At 36.0% G+C, this 23295-nt stretch overlaps 3 protein-coding genes across 3 annotated transcripts; all 3 read right to left on the reverse strand.

Annotated features, from left to right (window-relative positions):
- Window positions 1-1108: 1108 nt before the first annotated feature.
- Window positions 1109-2036, reverse strand: LOC116867441 (olfactory receptor 4L1-like). Its single transcript, XM_032857075.1, is given in 2 exon segments — window positions 1109-1364; window positions 1366-2036. Coding segments are annotated over 2 exon segments (927 nt in total).
- A 7321-nt stretch (window positions 2037-9357) lies between these two features.
- On the reverse strand, window positions 9358-14020 carry LOC116867442 (olfactory receptor 4K13-like). The gene is made up of 2 exons (XM_032857076.1): window positions 14009-14020; window positions 9358-10284 (listed from the first exon to the last, which is right to left on the reverse strand). The coding sequence occupies exons 1-2, from the start codon at window positions 14018-14020 to the stop codon at window positions 9358-9360; spliced, it is 939 nt and encodes a 312-aa protein (XP_032712967.1).
- Window positions 14021-19270: 5250 nt separating this feature from the next.
- LOC116867516 (olfactory receptor 4N5) lies at window positions 19271-20197 on the reverse strand. Its single transcript, XM_032857140.1, has one exon. The coding sequence runs from the start codon at window positions 20195-20197 to the stop codon at window positions 19271-19273; it is 927 nt and encodes a 308-aa protein (XP_032713031.1).
- Window positions 20198-23295: the final 3098 nt, after the last annotated feature.

Consider the following 23295-nt stretch of genomic DNA (forward strand, 5'->3'; position numbering starts at 1 on the left):
TAGATACAAATATATATGCCCAATGATCCTTAGGGACCCAGTTCCTATCCTCTTTAATGTGTTTTTTAAAATAAAATTTTAGTCTAAAATATATCATGCACATGTATCTAAGAATAGATCTTTAAAGCACCCTTTAGTCTATAATTAGTATATTACACATATCATCTAAGAGGCAATGATGAAAAAGTATTGGATAAAAGCCTATAGACAGGTTCCTGAGCATTTGGGAGAGAGCAGAACATTTGAATTTGATATCAAAGAGGCCATACAATGTCTTTTTATTTTTATACCCATGAACCATAGATGAAACATTTTAATTTAATGCACTTTATAAAAGGTAGGCAGCTTGACTACTTCCTGCTTTGTTGTGAATATACAGGGGCTAGAATATACAGGGGCTTCTTCATTTTCCCTTGTCCATGGGGATTAACACAATAGTAATGCTCTTACTTGATTCTTGAGATATAGGAGAACAAATATGTATACAAACATGAAAGAAGGAATAAGGTAAAATGAGCTGTGTAATATATATATCAGGTGGAATTCCCATTTTTTTAAGGAAGAAATATGTGTTTCTTGTGAGTAAATGACACTTAGATCTATATACTCATAGAAACGAATCTGTTTACCTTGTTAAAAAAATAATTCTTACACATACTAGGATCCACAAAACTGTGAGTTTGTGTATGTTTAGGAGTTTATAAGAGTTCATATAATTTTACACACACTTAGTCAACTAGAGAATTTAGTTGAAAGTCTCCTAATTCTGAATTAAAAATAGATAAATAAATTCCTTTTTGATTCTTCTTTAGTGAAATTTCGTCTTGGGTATTTCTCAGTTTCTAACTATAGTTAGTGAGTCAGTTTTTTTCTATTTAATTCTTTATTACATTAAAAAGTATTAACCCTAACTGAATTGAATCTTAACTAAAATAATCATTCCTCCAATAAAACCAAACATGTTATAGAAATATAATGATGGAATATTTGATAATTTCAATGTATATTATGAATATTTTTAAAAGCTACAAACAGAATGAATTAATATCAACTTATTCTGAGATGTACATGGGTTTTGCACTGAAATCTTCATCATCGTGCTTGTTGCCTAGAAGGTCTGTCTGGATCTGATGTGTTGGGTCCTCAGTCTATTCATAGCTGCTTTCATTTCCTGGTTTCTCAGAGTGTAAATAATGGGGTTCAGTAAGGGTGTGATAACCGAGTAAAACACAGAAAGAAATTTATCCACTGAAAAGCTACGGAATGGCCAAGCATAAATGAAGATACATGGCCCAAAGAATAGAGTGACCACAGTAATGTGAGCAGACAGTGTGGACACAGCCTTGGAGAGTCCACCAGGATCGACGTCGGACAGTTACCAGAATAACAGTGTAGGAAATGAGCAGGAATATGAAGCAGATAAAAGACAACAGTCCACTGTCAGCGATTACCAGTAACTCCAGAATATAGGTCTCTGTGCAGGCAAGTTTTAGAACTAGAGGAAGGTCACAAAAAATATTGTCCACTATATTGGGGCCACAGAAAGGCAAGGTGATAGTAAAAACCATTTGGCTCATCGTATGCACAAAACCAACAGCCCATGAGAGCAGCACAGAGCCCACGAGGACACGGCGATTCATGATGGATGTGTAGTGAAGAGGTTTGCATATTGCAATGTATCGATCAACAGCCATGACTATGAGAAGAGTCATCTCACTGCCGCCTAAAAAGTGGAGGAGGAACATCTGTGCCATACAGCCCCACAAAGAAATAGTTTTATACTCTCTGAGGAAATCTGTGACCATCTTAGGGGTTGTGATTGTGGAAATACACATATCCAGGAAGGAGAGATTTCCAAGGAGGAAGTACATTGGTGTGGAGTATAGAAGTGAGTCAAAGATTATGGTGACCACGATGAGAAGGTTTCCTGCCACAATTGCTGCATAGGCCAACAAAAATATGAAAAAAAAGAAAATCTCAAGTTCCCAAGTGTTGGTGAGTCCTAACAAAACAAACTCAGATATTGAGCTATTCATTGTATCCTTCTAGTCTATGTAGGGGTTGTCAGAAAGTCATTAAAATGTAGAGTATCTGAAAAAAGTGATAATTTAAACTGTGAGAATTTTGAAGATATAGACATATAGAAAGTATTTGATTCCTATAGAAAGAGAAAAGATGAACATTTCTGAAAAATAATTTAATTTATTAATTCAAACAGAATTCACATTATCAAATTTATTTTCAGCCAGGAAGGAATAAAAGATAAGAAATTAATTCTAAAAATTTGTAAACAGAGTTTATAGGCATAGAGTGCATCCCCACAGTAATTTGTTGTTTCTGTCATGAGTTTATGAATGTATGAACCATGAGTTCAATAGGCCAATGAGTAAAAGACCCAAATGGATCATTAGTCAAGTGATTCAATCTTTTGCCTCCTTCCCCCTCCCTAATTTAAAATGTTCAGGTGCGTGGAAGTTGATATACTTTTCAACAAATTGCTTTCGGGTAATTTCTCCATCAGCTATGCTGTATTATCACCTCTCTCTCTCTCTTTTGTTTTTAAAGATTTTAATTTTTATTAGTCGGCGAGAGAGAGAGAGAGAGAGAGAGTAAGTACGAGCAGGGGCAGTGGCAGGCAGAGAGAGAGAAGCGAGCTCCCTGCTCAGCAAGGAGCCTGATGCGAGACTTGATCCCAGGACCTTGGGATTATGGGCTGAGCTGAAGGTAGACACTGAAACAACTGAGCCACCCAGGCATCCCTCCCCTCTCTTTTATCCTAAAGAGGTATACGAATGATTTCACTTATTTCTTATTGTCCCCCAAATTATAATAATCTTTTATCCTAAAGAGGTATACCAATGATTTCACTTATTTCTTATTGTCCCCCAAATTATAATAAATCAACCTTCCTAGGAAGTTTCTGGACAAGACCACAATGTTTCTTAGCATCCATGTTTCTTTCTTTACTTCTTTCCCTCCCCCTCCCTTCTTTCCTTCCTCACTCCTTTCCTTCCTTCTTATATTCTTTCTTCCTTCTTTATTTCTTTTATTCTTTCTTCCTTCCTCCCCTCATCCCCTTTGTCCTCGTCATTGTTGCCCTCCTCTTCTTCCTCATTCTTCTGAATAGTGCTGTGTATCTAATACTTTGATGTCTGGATGAAACTCATGACCTCCACTGTTGAGCCTTTTTGCCTGTTTTCCTGAATCTGTTGTTGCTGGGTTTTTGACCGGAGTTTTCGTTCTTGTCCCTTTACATTCTATATGTATATGGTCTCTGAACAACCAACAAATGTTTGGCAAATAGTTTTTGTTTCCTTGGCTCCTAAATTCTTATCATCTTTGTACCTAGTGCTTTCCTCTGACACAGTATCACACTTGTGTGCAGACTGACTGGACTCTTACCTTGGCTCATACATTCTTGACATTTGTACTCTGCATGTGTTTCCACATTGACCTGATACTGTTGGCTCACTATTATCTACTTTTCATTGTTATTTAGATATTTTATTCCCAATTCCCCCCCCCTTTCTTTTCTTCCTTTAAAAAAACTATTAGTGATGTATACCAAACACACGGATCTAGACTTATATAGTCATAAAAGCACATACTTGTACCATGTTCTAGTCCTGGAACACCAAACAGAATGTGGAAAATCTACTCTGAATTTCCATTTTTTTTTTGCTTAAATATTTCATGAAATATTCAGATGTTACTGTTTAGCTTGACTAACAGAATTAAAAAAAAAAAAACCGAGTCAAGAATGAAGAGTTAAATTCTAGTCCTGGGCTCAGCATTTACTAGAGAAATATACTCTTAACTTTTGAACAGTGATTTATTTTTCCATAAAAATGAAATGATACCTACACTACTACCTCACAGATTGTTATGAGACCCCAGGGTAACATATACAGGATATATTTGTATATTTCATTAAATATATATAGGTCCTATGTATGTGCATTCAAATAATTCTATCTTTAGCATTATTTCATTTTCTGATGTAAGGATACTCAAATCAGTAAGAACCACAGAATTTTACTATGGAAGACTTGGTAAATAAAAGATTTTTTTAAAGATTTTATTTATTTATTTGTTAGAGAAATCACAAGTAGGCAGAGAGAGGGAAGCAGGCTCCCTGCTGAGCAGAGAGCCTGATGCGGGGCTAGATCCCAGGACCCTGAGATCTTTACCTGAGCCAAAGACAGAGGCTTAACCCACTGAGCCACCCAGACGCCCCAAAGAAGAGAATGTTAATGAAAACATTCTTCTCTATGAAATATAAATGATATGATTACCTAATTGTCTTCATTATAAAGATTTAATATCATCATTGGTATATATTTCATTCAGTAATTGAGTCTACATACTAGTTATGCATAGCTTTGAAACTATGCAGTCCTTAATCTCAAAATCTAATAGGAGGAAAATCTTGAGAATTATAAAAGTATTTTTTTTAAAAGATTTTATTTATTTTTTTGACTGAGAGAGATATCAGGTAGGCAAAGAGAGAGAGAGAGGAGGAAGCAGGCTCCCTGGGGAGCAGAGAGCCAGATGTGGGGCTCAATCCCAGGACCCTGGGATCATGACCTGAGCTGAAGGCAGACCCACTGAGCCACCCAGGTGCCCCAGAAAAGTAATTTTTTAGTTCAATTTGTTAAATTGGAAAATTAAAAGCAAAGAACTATATTAATTAGCCTTTGTTCGAAAATTTATAAGCTCCTTCATAAAATATATCCAGGATATAGATGGATTTAATTCTGTCACAATAGGTGAAATCATTTATTATGACAACTTGACATTTCTTTTATTAAAGTGTACAATTGCAGTTTGTTATTAATACTGATATTTAAACTTACCAGTTATACCTGAGGAGTGGTCTCTTCAAAGACATGCAGTCACTGTGAGATCCTGTATATATATTGTTTATCTTTTTTACCCCCATGAAGATATATGGTAATCATTTGCAGGTTAAAAAAAAAAAAGGCAAGAATCATATACATAAGGTGCTGACTGGTGATCAACCCTCAAAGGGAATTATTAAAATAAACATGCTTAGTATTCCCCAGAGTTCAGAACAAGGACTTACTCTCTCATTATTTAAATGGATTGTGAATTCACCAAGTGTATCAGTCATGTGAACTGTCTCTAATAAGTGCTTTGCACTAACTCGTGTTTTGGTTGGACCAGGATGAGCACATTTATAGAAAATGGATCTATTATAAAATAAAGACTTGAGGAAATTATAATTCTATCAATCTGATTACATCAGTCTGAATATTTATTATTAATTTGGTAATTGAATGCATTTATTCTGTGAAATTAAAATAGTGAACTAAACAAGGCATGTAAGGAAATTCATGGTATAAACCCGTCCTTTTTTTTTAAGATCTTATTTATTTATTTGACAGAGATCACAAGTAGGCAGAGAGGCAGGCAGAGAGAGAAAAAGAGAAGCAGGCTCCCTGTTTTTACAGAGAGCCCGATGTCCGGCTTGATCCCAGGACTCTGGGATCACGACCCCAGCCGAAGGCAGAGGCTCCAACCCACTGAGCCACCCAGGCGCACTGGTATAAACCAGTTCTTAACAGAGACAAATCTCCTATTACCATGTAAAGGGAGAGAAAGAGAGGAGAGAGCTTGAGCAAGCAAGCAGGGGATTCTTTCACCATGGTAATCAGTAAATGAGTAATGGTAATCAATGCATAATTCCTTAGTGAATTTTTACAACCAACCATTCTAGAGATAGAAAATTTTGCTAGCCCCTTTTAATTATATATAACTTCATGATGACTCAAAAGTATAAAGAAAGATCTGTAGCAAACCTTTGTAAAACAATGCAATTAAGCAAGTAAAATTCTAAAGGCTAACAGCATAAAAATATATGATTGCAGATGAGTTCATATGCTACAGAAATTTTTCTGTATTTATTCTTATATATAACTTTTCCATGTTGCTCCAATTAAAATCCTCTTGAAAAGGTTACAAGAAAGTGAGAGTAGTAAATATATGATAAATGTGGTGCCACATTCATTTCCAAAGCCCATGACAGACATTGTTAATAGAATTCTCAAACTTTTTAATTGAACCTCAGAATTTTTTTTTGAAGACTTAGTTCCTTATACAGCCACTAACAATTATAATTGCCATGAAGAACAAACCTTTTAAAAATATTTATGGATGGGGTGCCTGGGTGGCTCGGTGGGTTAAGCCTCTGCCTTGGGCTCAGGTCATGATCTCAGGGTCCTGGGATTGAGCCCTGCATCAGGCTCTCTGCTCAGTGAGGAGCCTGTTTCCCTCTCTCTCTCTGCCTGCCTCTCTGCCTACTTGTGATTTCTGTCCGTCGAATAAATAAGTAAAATCTTAAAAAAAAAATATTTATGGATGGGGTGGTTCAGTCAGTTAAGCATAAGTGAAGCAGATAAAGTCAATTATCATATCATTTCACTTACTTGTGGAATATAAGGAATAACACAGAGGATATTAGGAGAAAGAAAGGAAAAGTGAAGGAGGAGAAATCGGAGGAGGAGATGATCCATGAGAGACAGTGGACATGGAGATACAAACTGAGGGTTTTAGAGGGGAGGTGGGTGGGGGGATGGGTTAGCCTGGTGGAGGGTATTAAGGAGGACATGTATTGCATGGACGCTGAGTGTTATATGTAAACAGTGAATCTTGGAACACTAAAAGAAAGAAAGAAAGAAAAAGAAAGAAAGGAAAAGAAAGAAAGAAAGGATGGAAGGAAGGAAGGAAGGAAGGAAGGAAGGAAGGAAAAAAGAAAAAATAAAGTTCAAAAAAAAGGGTTTTTTTTCCCTAGCAAATCAAGACTGTGTAAGCCCCAGATAGGGCTTACCACTAAACACAAAAGAGAAGTGAGGGGGGAAGCATCTGTCTTCAACTCAGGTCATGATCCCAGGGTCCTAGGATCAAGCCCCACACTGGGCTCCCCACTCAGCAGGGAGTCTGCTTTTCCCTCTCCCACTACCCCTTCGCCCCCTCCTGCTCTCTCTCTCTCTCTGTTAAAAAAAATCTGTAAAAAAATATTTATGGTGAGGAAATATATGCCATGGTTTAGTGTGGCATTTGAGGAGATGTTTGCAAGAGGAAGATTCTTAAATATAGAAATCAGAAAGATAATATTAGAACAATATTGGTGTTCTGACTCAATTACCCAAACCAAGATATGGAAGCAACCAAAGTGTTCATCATTAGATGAATGGATAAGGAAGATATGGTACATATACACAATGGTATATTACTCAGCCATAAAAGAGAATGAAGTCTTGCCAGTTGCAGCAGAATGGATGGACTTCGAGGGTGTTAAGTGAAATGAGTCAGAGAGAGACAAATAACATAAAATTTCACTCATATGTGGCATCCAAAAAACAAAACAAATGAATTTTAAAAATAAACAAAAAGCAGAATCAGACATATAAATAAAGAGAACTAATGGTTGCTAATGGGCAAAATAGGTGAAGATAAGTGGGAGATACAGGCTTATAGTGAGGGAAAGAACAAGTCACAGGAATAAGACCCACAGCATAAGGAATATAGTCAGTAAAATTATGATAATGTATGGTGACAAATGGAGCTACACTTCTGGTGAGCTTAGTATAATGTATAAATTTGTCAAATCACAATGTTGTACACCTCAAACTAATGTAATATGTATTTAAACTATAGTCAAATAAAAAATTTCATAATCAAAAAAATATTAAAATGTTTTTAAAAAGTGAGACATTTAAAAAAAATTTAAAAAACATAAAAAGAGATGGTTTCAAAGATGTTCAAATAATTTAAGGTTTTCTATTTGCCTTTGGAAATCTTTACAGTTTTCACAAATTCGTGTATTATTAGTATTTAAATAGTTTTTCATTAAATATTATTATATTATTTAATAAATTCAGGCTTGCTATCTGAAATAGCCCATTAACAATTCCCTCTGCTTTTACTTTTGCTACATTATATTCTCTACTTAAGAGGACAGAGATATACCGAACTGTAATATATATGGGATCCCATCTTTCCCTTTATCAAAACACATTAATGGGTTTATATTGATAATAAAAATGAATCCACTAGCCTGAAAACCATGGCCTTTTCCTTTCTATAAAATCTCAGCATAGATCTTCACTCTTTTATTCATCAATCTCCTTCATCAAGGTCTCTCTTTAATTCTTACACAAAATCTTTCTCACTTAACTATGTCTAGGTACACTGGCCATTTGCCTGGAGTGCTCTTTCCCCTGCTTTAATGTCTAATTCTAGAGCTTTCTTAATGTGTTCGTATAAATGTCTCCCCTTAAAATGATCTTCTGATACTGCCACACCTAAGAGACCAAGGGGTTACTGTCTCTGGAACAGGGATCAGGTCTGTATCTATAACCATGTATCTGTGTTTCTTTGGGCAGCGATTGTTACCTAGTAAATATTTTTTTAATGTTTCATGAATGATAAAATTCAGTTGCAAAAGCATTGAGTGTTAATGTGATCTGGTAGAGCAAGCTCTACCAAGTTCATGGTTTTAATCTTAAATATTTCAGTTGATATTAATTCTTATAAAACTATTTGAGTACTCAAAGATATGTAGGAAATATTTGTTTTTAGGCATGTTTTTTATATTCTATTAAAGATAATTAGCATATGGAGGCTATATATTGAGAAAGTATTCTTATCCTCAATCAAACCACAACCCCTCTGTGAAGACCCATATGGTTGACAAATATTGACAGATATTTGAACACCTATTATGTTACTTAATATAACTTCAGGAAAAAAAAATTGATACTAAACACCATATAGTATGTTGTCTTACTAAAGTTACGTATTTTTACATACTGACATTAAAACTTGAAAAAAATTTTGTAAAAAGACATATGCTTATGTATTTTAAACATTCATCAGGGTTGTTTCTCTGAATTCTTCTTTTCTTAAGATTTTATTTATTCATTTGAGAGAGAGAGAGCACAAGTGGTGGGGAGATGTAGGGGAGCCACAGCAGGAGAGGGAGAAGCAGACTCCCCACTAAGCAGGGAGCCGATTGTGAGGCTCAATCCCAGGACCCTAGGATCATGACGTGAGCCAAAGGTAGATGCCCATACATCTGAGCCACCCAGCCACCCCTGTTTCTCTGAATTCTAAGACAAGGAAGTAATGAATGCACACTTACTTATGTATTAAATCTGCGTTATGAAATTTTTCACTAGATTTTTAATAAAAGTGACCTTGATAATTGCGTGAATTTTAAGGGAAGAAAATAGATGGTATTAATATTTTCATTTTAATTATTCCAATAAATATATAAGACTCAAAAGTCCCAAATAGCAGAGACCACAAATAATCAGTTGTTATAGACATTACTTAGGAAGTGAACCAGGAACCAAGATGCTGGCTGCTGAGTCTCTTAATGGCTGCTTTCATTTCCTGATTTCTCAGAGTATAAATAATTGGGTTAAGGAGGGGGGTGATTATAGAGTAAAACACAGAAAGAAACTTATCTACAGAATAACTACTGAATGGGAAAGCATAGATGAAGATAGTGGGACCAAAGAAGAGAGTGACCACAGTGATGTGAGCAGATAGTGTGGACACTGCCTTGGAGGATGCCCCGGAGGAGTGCTGCCAGATGGTGACCAGCATGACAATATAGGATATGAGCAAGAAAATGAAGCAGACCAGGGAGAGGAGTCCACTGTTTGCAATCACCAAGAGCTCTAGGATATAGGTGTCAGTGCAGGCAAGCTTGATGACCAGGGGAAGGTCACAGAAAATGCTGTCCACAACGTTGGGACCACAGAAAGGTAAACCTGCAGTGAAAACCATCTGGCTTGTGGTATGTATGAACCCAATTGCCCATGAGAGCAGTAGAAGTACAATGAGAGTCCTGCTATTCATAATGATCTTATAGTGCAAGGGTTTACATATGGCAACATACCTATCCATGGCCATAGCTATCAGAAGAGACATCTCTCCACCCCCAAAGAAGTGCATAAAAAACATCTGGGCCATGCAGCCCCACAAGGAGATGGTCTTGCGTTTTCTAAGGAAGTCTGCAATTACTTTGGGAGTTGTAGCAGAAGAAAGACACAAGTCAAAAAATGATAAATTTGCCAGAAAGAAATACATAGGGGAGTAAAGATGGTTGTCAACTATTACAGAGATCACAATGAGGAGGTTTCCTACTATGATGGCTACATAGACAAGAAAGAAGATTGCAAAAAAGAATATTTGAATTTCTTGAGAATTGGAAAGTCCGAGCAAGATGAACTCAGAAACACTTGATCTGTTCTTCAGGAGATCCATTTATCCTTTTGTATGAGTTTGTCAGAGGTTGCCTAGAAGAAGAAAAAAACAGGGTGTCATAGGGACTGAGAAGTCAGTAAACCTGATCTTTACTTACATGCTGTCTCATATGTAGGCAAACAACCATTTTGGTAACATGACTGCTTCGCAGGTATTTTGCAGGAGATATTTCATAGGACCACATAACAGTAGAAAGTGTGGAGGGCATGGAGCCAACTAAATGAAATGCATGTGTTGGTTAGTAGGAGCAAGGTTGCTTGAACATTTGAGAAAATCTCTCCCTTCTTGTTCAGCTGCAGATCAAACTGTGTGAAACACTTAACTTATTAGAAAAGAGTTTTAGAAGGCATCAGCAAAACAGATTTTTATCTTTTTCAGGAAGTGCATTTACCGACACATTTTTGTGACAGTCTCAGTATGCAGTAAAAAGTTTGCCATATTACGGGCACCTGGGTGGCTTAGTCAGTTAAGTATCCATCTCTTGGTTTCAGCTCAGGTCATGATAATCATGATTGGTGGGATTGAGCCCCCTGGAGGCTTGCACTGAACCCATGGAGACATCTTCAGATTCTTTCTCCCTCTCCCTCTGCTCATCCTCTCTTAAATAAATAAAATCTTAAAAAAAGGTTTGCCATATTAAATATTGCTGAAGTCACATAATCTGCATTATGCTTATTAAATAGAACTGATTACAAATCATGAGCATATTGTTGTTAGAAAGTTGAATTTGGGCACAGTTATATTATTAACTGAGATTAAAGCCTATTACTAAGGAAAGATTAAGGTTTGTTAGAATTGAATGACCAGATTGACTCTCAAAACTACAGATGCTCACTTACATATTGCCTAGCTCTTCATGTGATTAGACGTGAAGTATATCCTATCTGTGCATGCATATCCAGTTGTAGCAAAATTGAATTAAATATCCATTTTTATCTGGTATCTTTTTTTAAGTCATATGTTTTCACATATGTAAGTGTATAGAAACATCTAAATCACTACTATTAAGACTAGTAAAGTTTACCATCGTAGTCTTGTTATTATAGTCTTGTTCCACTTAACTCCCATTAGTGAGGGATAAAGAGTAAGGTGAATCATTGACATTTGTAAACATGATTTTATAAAATTTCAAATATGTTGGATTGTTTGAAAATAGTGCCATTTTGGATTACTTAGCTTTCTTGGACCTATCCTTTCTCACAGTTACTTCCTTAAAGTTCTTTAAGCCTTTAACTTTGTTTGTCAAGATGGAAAAAGTCATATATTATGTTACTGACTGAGATGGATTCAGCTAAGCTAAGTGAACTTTTAAAAAAATACACACATATCAGGGGAATAGGTCAGCGCTCGATGTATATAAATTCACTTTTTTAAGACCTTCCTGTTTGCCTGATTGTAGCTCTGTTTTTCAAGTCTTATTCCAGGATTGTAGTTCCTCTCCAGTCCTTTCCTTGCTTTTATGAAAGCCTAGACCCAGGCCTAATGCAGATCACCACAAAAGAAAATAGAATACATGGTTTCAAGGTACCTATTAAACTTTTGGTTACATAGTTCAAATTTAAAAAAATACAGTATATTTAGATAACATAATAAGCATTTAGTCATATTCTCTTTTCTTTTTTTTTAAAAAAAGATTTTATTTATTTATTTGACAGAGATCACAAGTAGGCAGAGAAGCAGGCAGAGAGAGAGGAGGAAGCAGGCTCCCCGCTGAGCAGAGAGCCCGATACGGGGCTCGATCCGAGGACCCTGGGATCATGACCTGAGCCGAAAGTAGAGGCTTTAACCCACTGAGCCACCCAGGTGCCCCTCTTTTCTATATATAGTTACTATCACTAACACACAGTTATTTTAAGTGGCTTATAATCTCCCATTATGTTTGACACCATCTTTCAGAGTAGCATAAAAACTTGCTTCTTTCAGGGGTGGCTGGGTTGTTTAGTCATTGTCTGCCTTTAGCACAGGTCATGATCCCAGGGACCTGGGAATGATCCCAGGGACCTGGGATCGAGCCCCATGTCGGGCTTCCTGATCAGCAGGGAGCGTGCTTCGCCCTCTCCCACTCCCTCTGCTTGTGTTCCCTTTCTTCCTGTGTCTCTCTCTGTCAAATAAATAAATAAAATCTTTAAAAACAAAACAAAAAACGTTCCTTCTTTCTCAAGGAAATAGAACTGAAAATGGAAATCTTTGTTAGTTCTCATTCACAGATGTGAATGTGTATTTGTTCTTTGTGCTCCACACCCCTGCTCTAAGACAATGATCTTACCCAAGCTACAGTTTCTGGACCTTCTGTATTTGTCTGCAGTATGCAATAAGTACATTTGCAGGTGCACATGGGTCTGGCAGAGATAGAGTCCTAGACAAGATGCTATTTCTAAATTTTTTTCACTTTAAAAGTTTTTAACTACTTGACCATTTTCAGAATGTTGCCATAGGAAAGTTGAATTTTCTCATACATTTTCTAATCATTCCTAAGAAGTTAATGATACCATCAATGTTTTATAAGTGGTGATATTCTATGATTTTCAAAGTCATGAATCAGGTACTTTATCCTTGCATTTCTATCATTTATCTCTCTTTTAAAATAATTGCATTTCTAAAAACAATGAAGGAACTTTCTCTTTTTGCTATATATAAGTCAAAGAATAAAATCTTTCAACCTGATAAAGATAATCAAACAATTTGAACATGCCTAGATTTCTTTTCTCTAAGAATAACTTACTTTGCTGGACTGTTATCTTAATTCCTGGTAGCCATTTATATTGTGTTTCTGATTTTTGTATTTTTTTTTTTTCAGTTGTGACAAAATCAGGTATATTCCAGTTTAATTTTCCCCTTTCAGCCTTCTCTTCAGTTATCTTTTTGGCATTTATACATGTCACTTATTGATACATTTAAGGTTATTAATGAAAATAATGAGATAGATAAAAATAATGAGATAGATGGTATGTAAGGTAGAGTAAGGGCTCAGGATTATGTAACCTACCTGTTTGCACTTGGACTTCAGAAGTAACATTGATACGAAGTGGATGCTTAATCTTCATCATTCAGTGATTTTATTTTCTGCTCTGAACTTCGAAGGACAGCAGTATATCAGTGTATCCCTAGGTAGAAAGCACAAAGGAGAACACTCATTTGATTGTTTTAGATTCCCCAGAGACTAGTAGTAAAAAAGCAATTGGGATGTTAAAATAAATTTGTGACATTACAGGAATGAGACATCATTTTTCATCCATAAAATTGATATTACTTTAAAGACAATATTCAGTATTCAGGTGGCAGTGGAAAGGTAGGACTAGAGTTGAATTATGAGAATTTTATATTATGTTCATTCTTTTGTTGGAGTTTGTTTTCTACAGTAATCACTGAAAATATATTTAGGAAAATATAAATATTCTAGATTGCTTTAAGTCTAAATTATATTAAGGCTGAAATTTTCACATTTAAACTCTAATCTGTCTAGAATTTATTGGTAAATACTGTGAGGTAATTTTTCATCTTTGCAATTAAATAATAATTCATTCCAGTAAGAATTTGTTATGCTTTCTTTATAACCTTTTGAATTTGTTGATAGGTTAGGCTCTTCTCCTGGTGTACTCATTTTCTATTTTTTCTCCCTCACAATTTTCGAGGAGATACTACAAATTTTACTACTCATTATGTTTACAGTATATTTAATGTATGGAAGGGCAAGTCTGCACTCACTCACTGCTTTATTCATTCACAGTTTTCTTGGTGAGTTTCATGTGGTTTTATTCTAAATTAGATTTATTTTCTAAAGTTAAAAAATTCCACCAATATTTTGATATTACAGTATTAAACTTATAAGAAATGTAGAAAAAATGAACAGAATTACAACATTGAGTCTTTCATCCAAAAGGATTTTATTTCCTCTAAATGTCTGCGTACTTATGACACAATAAAATTTTCTCATCTTCATTATCAACACATTTTTTGCAACTCATTTTTTTATAATTAATTTTGCCTATTTCCTACTTTGATGCTTTACTTAATATGATCTTTTTCTTTATCATAATTGATTTTATTGTTCGTTTTCATTTTTTACATATTTAAGTGGTAAATGGTATCATTGTGGAAATCTCTTTTGCAATATTTTCCAGTTCATTGTCTTCTTTGTTTTAGGTTACTTGTAAAATAACCTATAAATATTAATAACATACTTTTTCTAATACATTTCTTGTGCATTATTGTATTAACTAGAATTTTAGAGCAATGCTGAATAACAGTGATAATAACTATGGCAGAACTTGTTAGTTTCCCAACCATGGCCCTTCCTTATTTCTTAAAAAGAAAACTCATTTTCTTGGGATCAGCTGTCTGTGCACTTCCGTGGAGTCTCGAACCCACGCACAAAGTTGATCTCCCTCCCTGAGCCACAGTTTTTCATTTTCCTCACCAGTTTAGCAATGAGTCCAGACCATGTACAAGAGACTGCCGAGTAGCCTTCTCCCATTCTTCATTAGTATCGGACACCTGAATTCATTAAATGACATTGTGCACCCTTCCCTGCAAGAAAAAGTCACCAATACCATGAAAGTAAACAGAGTTATTAGGAAGCTACTTGGTGAAAATTCTTTGTAGGTGCTGACTCCTAGGAGAGTTTTATACTTTCTCTCTCCCCAACTCCATTTTTTCTCAAGTCTATTTGGAAAATTTTGAGTTTTTATACTAATGTTAAGTACTATAAATGCTTATAGTTTAATGCTATCAGTTAAATATTGTACAAACAGAAGGATGTTAAGTAATTACTCAAGTGACAAAATATCTGAGTTGCTAACAGGAAATGTTCAGGGAAACCAAAGATGAGCATCAGCTGGAAGCTACCACCAAATCTAAACTGGAGGGTCAAAAGAAGATGCAGTCATGCCATCGCCCAAGGGTGTGATCATGTATTTGTTTTCTTCTTCTCCCTTGAGAAACTTCCATGAACATAGAGGCCTCATCCAACCAAATTTATTATCTCATATCTGTGTAGGTCCAAAATCCAACATTGGTCTCACCCCGATACAATCAGGTGGCTGGCAGGACAATATTCCTTACTGGAAGCTTTGAGGGAGAAACTGCTCCCAGACTCATGCTGGCTATGGGCCAACTTTCATTCCAGGTGATTGTAGAATAACATCTCTGTTTCCTTGCTGATATTTAGTCTGGGGTTGTTCTCGCGGTTTAGGCATTGCCTGTATTCGTTGGTCATGTCTTCTTTCTCTTCAAAGCCAGAAACAGTACATTAAAGCCTCCTCACATCTCATTCTTCCTGTATTCTTTTTGCTTTCTCTGAATCCCTGAAAGGTTCAATGCTTTTAAATACTCATGCATTAGATTAGTCCACCCAGATTATCCAGGATAATCTCCCCATCTGAAAGTTTATAAACAATCATATCAGCAAAGGTCTTTTTGCCATGTAAGGTAACATATTCACAAGTTCCCTGATAAGGGTGTGGACTTCTTTGGGAGACCATTATTCTGGTTATAACAGCTACTATGCAAAAGTCAGAAGTGTTGTGGCCCATTTCCCTAGGAGAGCTAGAGCCATGGAAGTGTGGCTGAGTTTCAGAGTGAGCCACAGAAGTACTGCAGATGTCTGGGCTAAGGTAGTGTGAGTGTGTGTATGTGTGTGTGTATTCTTTGTCGTCCTTTCCTCCTATCTCATGTTAATCTAACAGTGATACTCATTTGTAAGCATCTGGAGGTCAAGTGACTCAGGGTCCTGGAAATGCAGTCTTCATGGATTAGGGTAGCCAATGATACAGAGCAAATTTGTAAAAATGAAAAGAATGGATTGAAAGGAAAATGGACATGTGATGGCACACCTCCTTTTATTATTCAGTCTTTCTGGAATACAAGTGTGGTGTGGGGAATTTCTACAGACATTTTGTGACAAATTATTTTTTAAAGATTTTATTTATTTATTTGACAGAGAGAGATCACAAGTAGTCAGAGAGGCAGGCAGAGAGAGAGAGAGAGAGGAAAGCAGGCTCCCTGCTGAGCAGAAAGCCTGATGTGGGGCTCGATCCCAGGACCCTGAGATCATAACCTGAGTTGGAGGCAGTGGCTTAACCCATTGAGCCACCCAGGCACCCCTTTGTGACAAATTATTTTAAAAAGAGCATACACACAGGCGGTGTGATACTCTGGTGATACTGTGGTACTACTATACGAACACTGGACTAGGATACTATGATTTGTTACACTAACCATAACACTGTAATCATGGTTGATTACTAACAGATCAACAATGAGAAAAAATGAACACAAAAACCTCATTCTTTGAAGTGACAGGGTCCTGATACATTTGTAAAGTTTTGGGGAGTTTATATAGGGCAAGTATTCTGAGACATCAGCTTAAAAGTTTAAGTATGGCATCTTGTACCTCAATGACTACCACAAAGAAGAAAACATAATATCTGGTAGTTCGCTCCAAGTTTTGGAGCCGTATATTCCAATGTGTGTATATTACTTATTTATTGACTGACATGAGGGTTCTAGTTTTTGTGAACTTAGTTCAGGAAAGCAACTTAGCAGATTTAGTACAGAGTGAAAGTAGCCTTATCACTAGGGCCGTATGTCCAGGCAAATTCTACAGTATTAAAATTACCTATGCTGGGAAACAGACCACTTATAAGGTTTTCCATATCCTAATAGGAGAATCACAGTGTAGTTTCCTAAGATTATGTAGCATGGCTATGCCATGTGTAGCAGAGAACTGTACATGAGTTGGAAATCAGCTCCTGGCATTCTGCTATGCCCACATAAGAATGGACTATGGTAGCATAGAACTTCTACTGACTATTGAGATGGAGATATTTTTCATATTTGTGTTCTTTTATATTAAGATGTACTAGAGAGCATCACAATTTTAAAATTGTATCCTGCTTTGTGTGGCATCCTCTAGGATGTAGTGTACACTCTTACTATATAAATCACATTATATGTAACTTGTTCCCAATAAGAAGAATCTTCAGGATTTTATAGGATATTCCCCATTCTTCATTCCCTGTAATACATGTGTATAATATATGCCTTCATTTTTCACAGCTTCAGGCTCTCTAGTTCCAGAAATTCTGGGATATGTTTCCACCAGTGATGCAGTAAGATTTCTACTTAACCTCAAGCTCAGTCACTTTTCAGTTTTCTTTCCCAGAGATTTAAAGGCAAGGAAAGGTGTTACCATGCTGTAAAAGGTAATTTACCTTGATCACCCAAAGACGTAGCACTGCTACTACACAAAGATAAAGTAGGATCATGGAAATTTTTTTTAATCCAAATTGAAATACTATCCTATGTCTGAGGTGAAAAAATGTACTGGATGGTATTACTTACAGAGATGACATTGAAAAATAAAATATTAGTGAACATCAAAACATAGCAATAGCAGTATACAAAGTAGAACACAAGGAGAATAAAAATATTTTTATTATATACATCTCTTTAAAAGGTAAATGACCATACACAGCAAAGGTAATAACAGTATATTGTTGAATATATTATCTCAATAGATTAACAGTAGACATTAATATAAAACAAAACAAATACCAGGGCCAAGAGAAGGTGAATGGAAGTATACTGTTGTAACTTTCTTACGATACCTGGAAAGATATATATTGATGTCAGACTATGATACAGTAAAATGTTTAGTGTGTATTTGTAACCCTAAAATAAACACTACAAACCTCAAGAAAAAGATAGCTAAGAGGTCAAGATTATTCATACAAAAAAATTTAACTAAATAATAAGTAGAAAAAAAGCAAATATAAATAATACTCAAATATCCAAGAAAATACATAAAAAAGACAAAACTGAAAAAAAATGAAACAAATATAAAATAAAAACATTGTCAATTTTAACTGAAACATGTCTATTATGATATGTATAAATGAACTAATAACCTATTTAAAAGCAGAGGTTATTGTATTGGATAGATGTATGTTGCATACAAGAAACCACACTAATAATAAAGACCTATACAGATGAGAAGTGAAAGGATAGTGTAAGAAAAACTACTTTAATATGTTCCTGTTAACAAGACTGTGTTGTATCAATTTACTCTTTCATTGTAACAAATTACCACAAACTTAGTGACCTAAAATAACAAAAATTTATTATGCTACAATTCTTTAAGTCAGAAATCTGATCCAGGTCTCACTGGGCTACACTTAGTTGGCAGAGTTGTATTCCCTTCTGGAGACTCTATGAAAGAATCAGTTTCCTTGCCTTTTCCAATTAAACCAAATGAAGCAGAAAATGTGAAAAAATGTAAATATAAAACATCTGACAAGAAAGCAAATTTTAATCCAATCATATCAATAATAATCTTATTATATGTCATTTATCTTATGGGACTTGTCATGCATTTACATATATATATACACACACACACACACATACATACATACATACACAAACCCAACAAGATATCATACTCTTTTTTGTACAGTCAATATTTAGTAGATGCTTATTTACATATATCAACATATTCCTTTTTGTGGTCTTAAAACATACTAATTCATGAGATCTTTGTACCTCACTAGAATTTTCTGTCCCCATGCAATTCCATGGGTGTGTCTTTCAAGTTGTCCGGATATCAGCTAACCACTGCTCTAAAAGACCTCACTTAACCACCAAAAGCAAAGCAACTAGCATATCCCAGTCAAACTCTATCATAACACTATTTTTTATTTGCTTTAGAGCACTATCTCTTTTGGATATTATGGGTTGTTTTCAGTTTAGTAGTTTAAACTGTGTTTATTTACCTGTGTTTATTTATATCCCCAAGAGACCTGGAATCTTACCTGCCTTATTCACATAGCTAGAACAGTGCCTGAAAATTGCCAAGTACTTAATAAATGTAGTATTTGCTAAAATGACTGAATGATTCAGTGCGTGAATAAGTGATTTAATCAGTTCCAACTAAATTTTCTCCATTGTTGCTTGTCTAATTCTTCTATTTCATTCAGCAAGCCATGTGACGATTCAGTAACTTCTTCATGGAAGCTTTCACTTCTTGGTTGCGAAGGGTATAAATCACAGGGTTCATCAAAGGGAAGATGACCGTGTGAAAGAGAGAAACCACTTTGTCAGCTGGGAAGGCTCTGAATGGGCGAGTATAGATGAAGATGGCAGGTCCAAACATCAGAAACACAATAATAATGTGTGTGGTACATGTGGAAAGAGCCTTATTCTTGCCCTCAGAGGAATGTCCCTGCACATGGCAGAGGATGACTGCATAGGAGGTCAGAAGTCCCAGGAAGCACAGCAGCGTGAGCAGGCCACTGTTGGAGACCATCAGGAGCTCCACCACAAAAGTGTCTGTGCAGGCCAGCTTGATGACTTGTGGCACATCACAGAAGAAGTTATCCAGCTTGTTTGGACCACAGAAGGGCAAGTGGAGAATAAGGGCTACTTGTACAATGGAATGAGTGAAGCCCCCAAGCCACAGAGCCAACAGCAAGGCATAGCAGACTCTAGGGTTCATGACCATGGAATAGTGCAAAGGATGACAGATGGCGATGTAGCGGTCAAAGGCCATCACAACAAGAAGGAACATCTCCCCCGCCCCCAGAAAGTGCAAGAAAAAGAGCTGAGTGATGCAGCCTCTGTAGGAGATTATTTTCTTCTCAGAGAGGAAGTCCACCAGCATCCTCGGAGCTACAATGAAGGAATAGGATGCATCAAGGAAAGCCAAATTGCCCAGAAAGAAGTAGAGTGGGGCCGTGAGGCCAGGGTCTGATCTGATGGTGAGGATGATGAGGAAATTTCCGGGGAGGATGATGAGGTAGAAAACTAAGACTAACACGAAGACTAGGAGTTGAGCCTGTTGAGACTGGGTCAGACCGAGGAGGATGAATTCTGTCACCACTGTGTTATTCTCCCTCTCCATCTCTCCTCTGTCTGCAGAGTAACAAAGTATTATCTGTTATAACCACCTTTCCATCTTTTCCATAGCTCTTCTCCAGGTAAATACATTGACCACATCCAACACTTGTGTAGCTGAAAAAAATGCATGTCCCATAAGTGTCTTGTGTTTTGAGCTGACCCTACTACCCTCCATTTCTTGATCCGTCTGTAAGATGTTTTTTCCATAACCACACTCTCACTCTTATTTAACCATGTGCTTCTTTATAATTATGTTCCTCTAGGACTCTGGGCTACTTTGCTTAAAGAATAGTGGAAATCTCCTGATGAAAACAGAACTTAACCATTATTAATTTGTTAGGTGTGCTGTTTTCTCAGTTAGCTGTGGTGCACTGTCTCTAATGTTTAGATTTGTTGCTGGGGTTTTGTTGCTTCTCTTCATTCCCGTAGAGCAAAGTGCTTTTGCAAGTGCTTCTTTCCGTTAGCTCCTGTAGAATTCTTAGTTCTTGGTGGTATCTGTATGTCTTGTTTTCTAAATGTGTTTCTCACTTGCTCCCATCGCATTGTTCTGCTTTGGTGCTCTCGTGCACCTTTGTTCTAAACTGGTTTAGAGTCTCAAGCAAAAATCCTACATTCTCTTAACATAGAGGTATTCCCTTAGGTACATTCTTGGTTGGATGCCAATCCTGAAACTGCTACATACCTTTTAAATCCTAATGAATACTAATCTAGTTTTATTTGCTCACCATGTGTCCATAACCTATTTTTCCCTCAGATCTCAGAATGATAGCCAAATGATATCCTGCCCACAAATATTTCCATATAAAACTTATTGGAATATAAAAAATATTTGATATATCTCAACTAATATAATCAAAGCATGATAGAGTTGGATTTGGTCATATAGGACATATAGTATGACATACTCTTTGGGTAGAAGAGAAAAAGCAATTACAGTTAGGATTTTTAGTTTTACAATTCTCTTCTTCATTCTCATTCACAAGTGGTAAGAAAAATAAGGTGTGTATTCCTCAGTTTAAACTGATTAGGACATTAGTAATCATCTACCCATTGATATTACTTTATTTAGGCAGGTAATTAATCATAATTTTGCTTGCATAAATGTTTCCCCCTTTCTGGCTGTAATCTGGTCTAAATAAGAATTCTATTTAGAATTGCATTTGTGGTCATTTTCTAATTTGTATATTACTATAATTGTAGAAACTTATTTTGTAAATATATACTCATATATTGTGATACCTGTACATGTTTGACTGTTGGCATGAATGAGTTAAAAAATGAAGGATTGCTAATTGTAACACAATACTGTAATGTGACATATAACTAAAGTTCCCTTGATTTTGAATTACATGCAATAATTATTTTTCAAAAGTACTATGAATACAATGGAATACAGTTTGGCAATATAGAGAAATGACATATTGTAACATGCTACAACACTGATGAACTCAAAACCATTATGCTACATGAAAGGAACCAGTCACGAAGGACCACATATTATTCAATTCATTTTCTGAAAATCTGTAGACAAGGCAAATTAATAGAGATAGGAAGTAGAAGAGTGGTTGCCTAGGGCTATGGGTGGAATGAGGAATGACTGCTAATATGAGTTTTCTTTTTGGGGTGATTAAAATGCTCTAAAATTTATCATGGTGATACTTGCATAACTCTGTAAATACACTTAAAATGATTGACTTATACACCTTAAATGGTAAATTTTATATTATGTTGATTATATCTCAATAAATTTTTTTGTAAAGATTTATTTGAGTGAGAGAGAAAACGCACAGAGTGGGGAGAGGCAAAGAGAGAGGGAGAGAGGATCTTTAAGCAGACTCCCTGTGGAGCATGGAGCTGGATGCAGGGTTCTATCCCAGAAGCCCAAGATCACAACCTGAGCTGACCAGAGTTGGACACTTAAATGACTCCACCACCCAGATACCCTTCAATAAATCTTTTTTTAAGTGCCATTATTTGTGGAGGGAAAAACTGGAGAAGTAAAAAGTCCCAATTAAAATTTGACAGAAATTTTTGATAGCATTCCTAGAAAGAAGATGTAGGAAGAGAGGAAAAAAGGAAAAAAAAAAAACTAAGGAAAAATCAACCTTAAAAAGTCCATTAAAACAAATTTAGGCAATATGCTAGTATTTTAGGGCACACTTAATAGAAACATCAGAGCATACGTTCTGTGTTATTAGTAACATTTGTAACTAGCAGCTAAATGTTATGCAAAAGGAATTTATAACACATGGGCACATATCTGTGCATAGAGATACTTATTCACATATGTATAAACTCTGTAGTGAGTCTAAGGAACAAAACAAATAAGCAAAGGGGGAAAAAACGAGAGAGAAGCAAACCAAGAAACAGATTCTTTTTTTTTTTTTTAGGAGTTTATTTATTTATTTGACAGAGATCACAAGTAGGCAGAGAGGCAGCCAGAGAGAGAGGGGGAAGCAGGCTCCCCACAGAGTAGAGAGCCCGATGTGGGGCTCAATCCCAGGACCCCGGGATTATGACCTGAGCTGAAGGCAGAGGCTTTAACCCACTGAGCCACCCAGGAGCCCCTAAGAAACAGATTCTTAATTATAGAGAAGAAACTAACTGATGGTTACCACTGGGGAAGTGGGTAGGGCATGTGTTAAATGGATGATGGTGATTAAGATGTGCATTTGTGATGAGCACTACCCCTTGTATGGAAGTATTGAGTCATTATATTGTACACCTGCAACTAATACTATACTGTATGTTAACTAACTGGAATTTTTTTTAAAAGCCTAAAAACAAAAGAAATAAGAAAAAAATATCTTTGCGATCCTTTCTTCTGTCTTTCACCCAGAATGCCTCCATATTCATTTCTTATTCTGTCTCTAGAAACCTATAGAAACCTACTCTCAGGAAAGTCAGTCAATTGCTCCTTCTAACTATTCTTAGTCTTTGTGCTTTCCAGGTGCTCACTGACAGTTATTTCATGCTTTTCTGAGTTTGACAATTCCAAGCCACAGGAAGCATTCTAAGAGTTACAGTCTTCCACTCTTCCTCTGCTTTGTTTTTCCAGATCCACTTCTATTCCCTGTTAGTAATAGATGGAATTCCATACCA

This window comes from Lontra canadensis, unplaced genomic scaffold, assembly GCF_010015895.1.
Source record: "Lontra canadensis isolate GAN:19392208 unplaced genomic scaffold, GSC_riverotter_1.0 scaffold12, whole genome shotgun sequence".
NCBI classification, from domain to species: Eukaryota; Metazoa; Chordata; class Mammalia; order Carnivora; family Mustelidae; genus Lontra; species Lontra canadensis.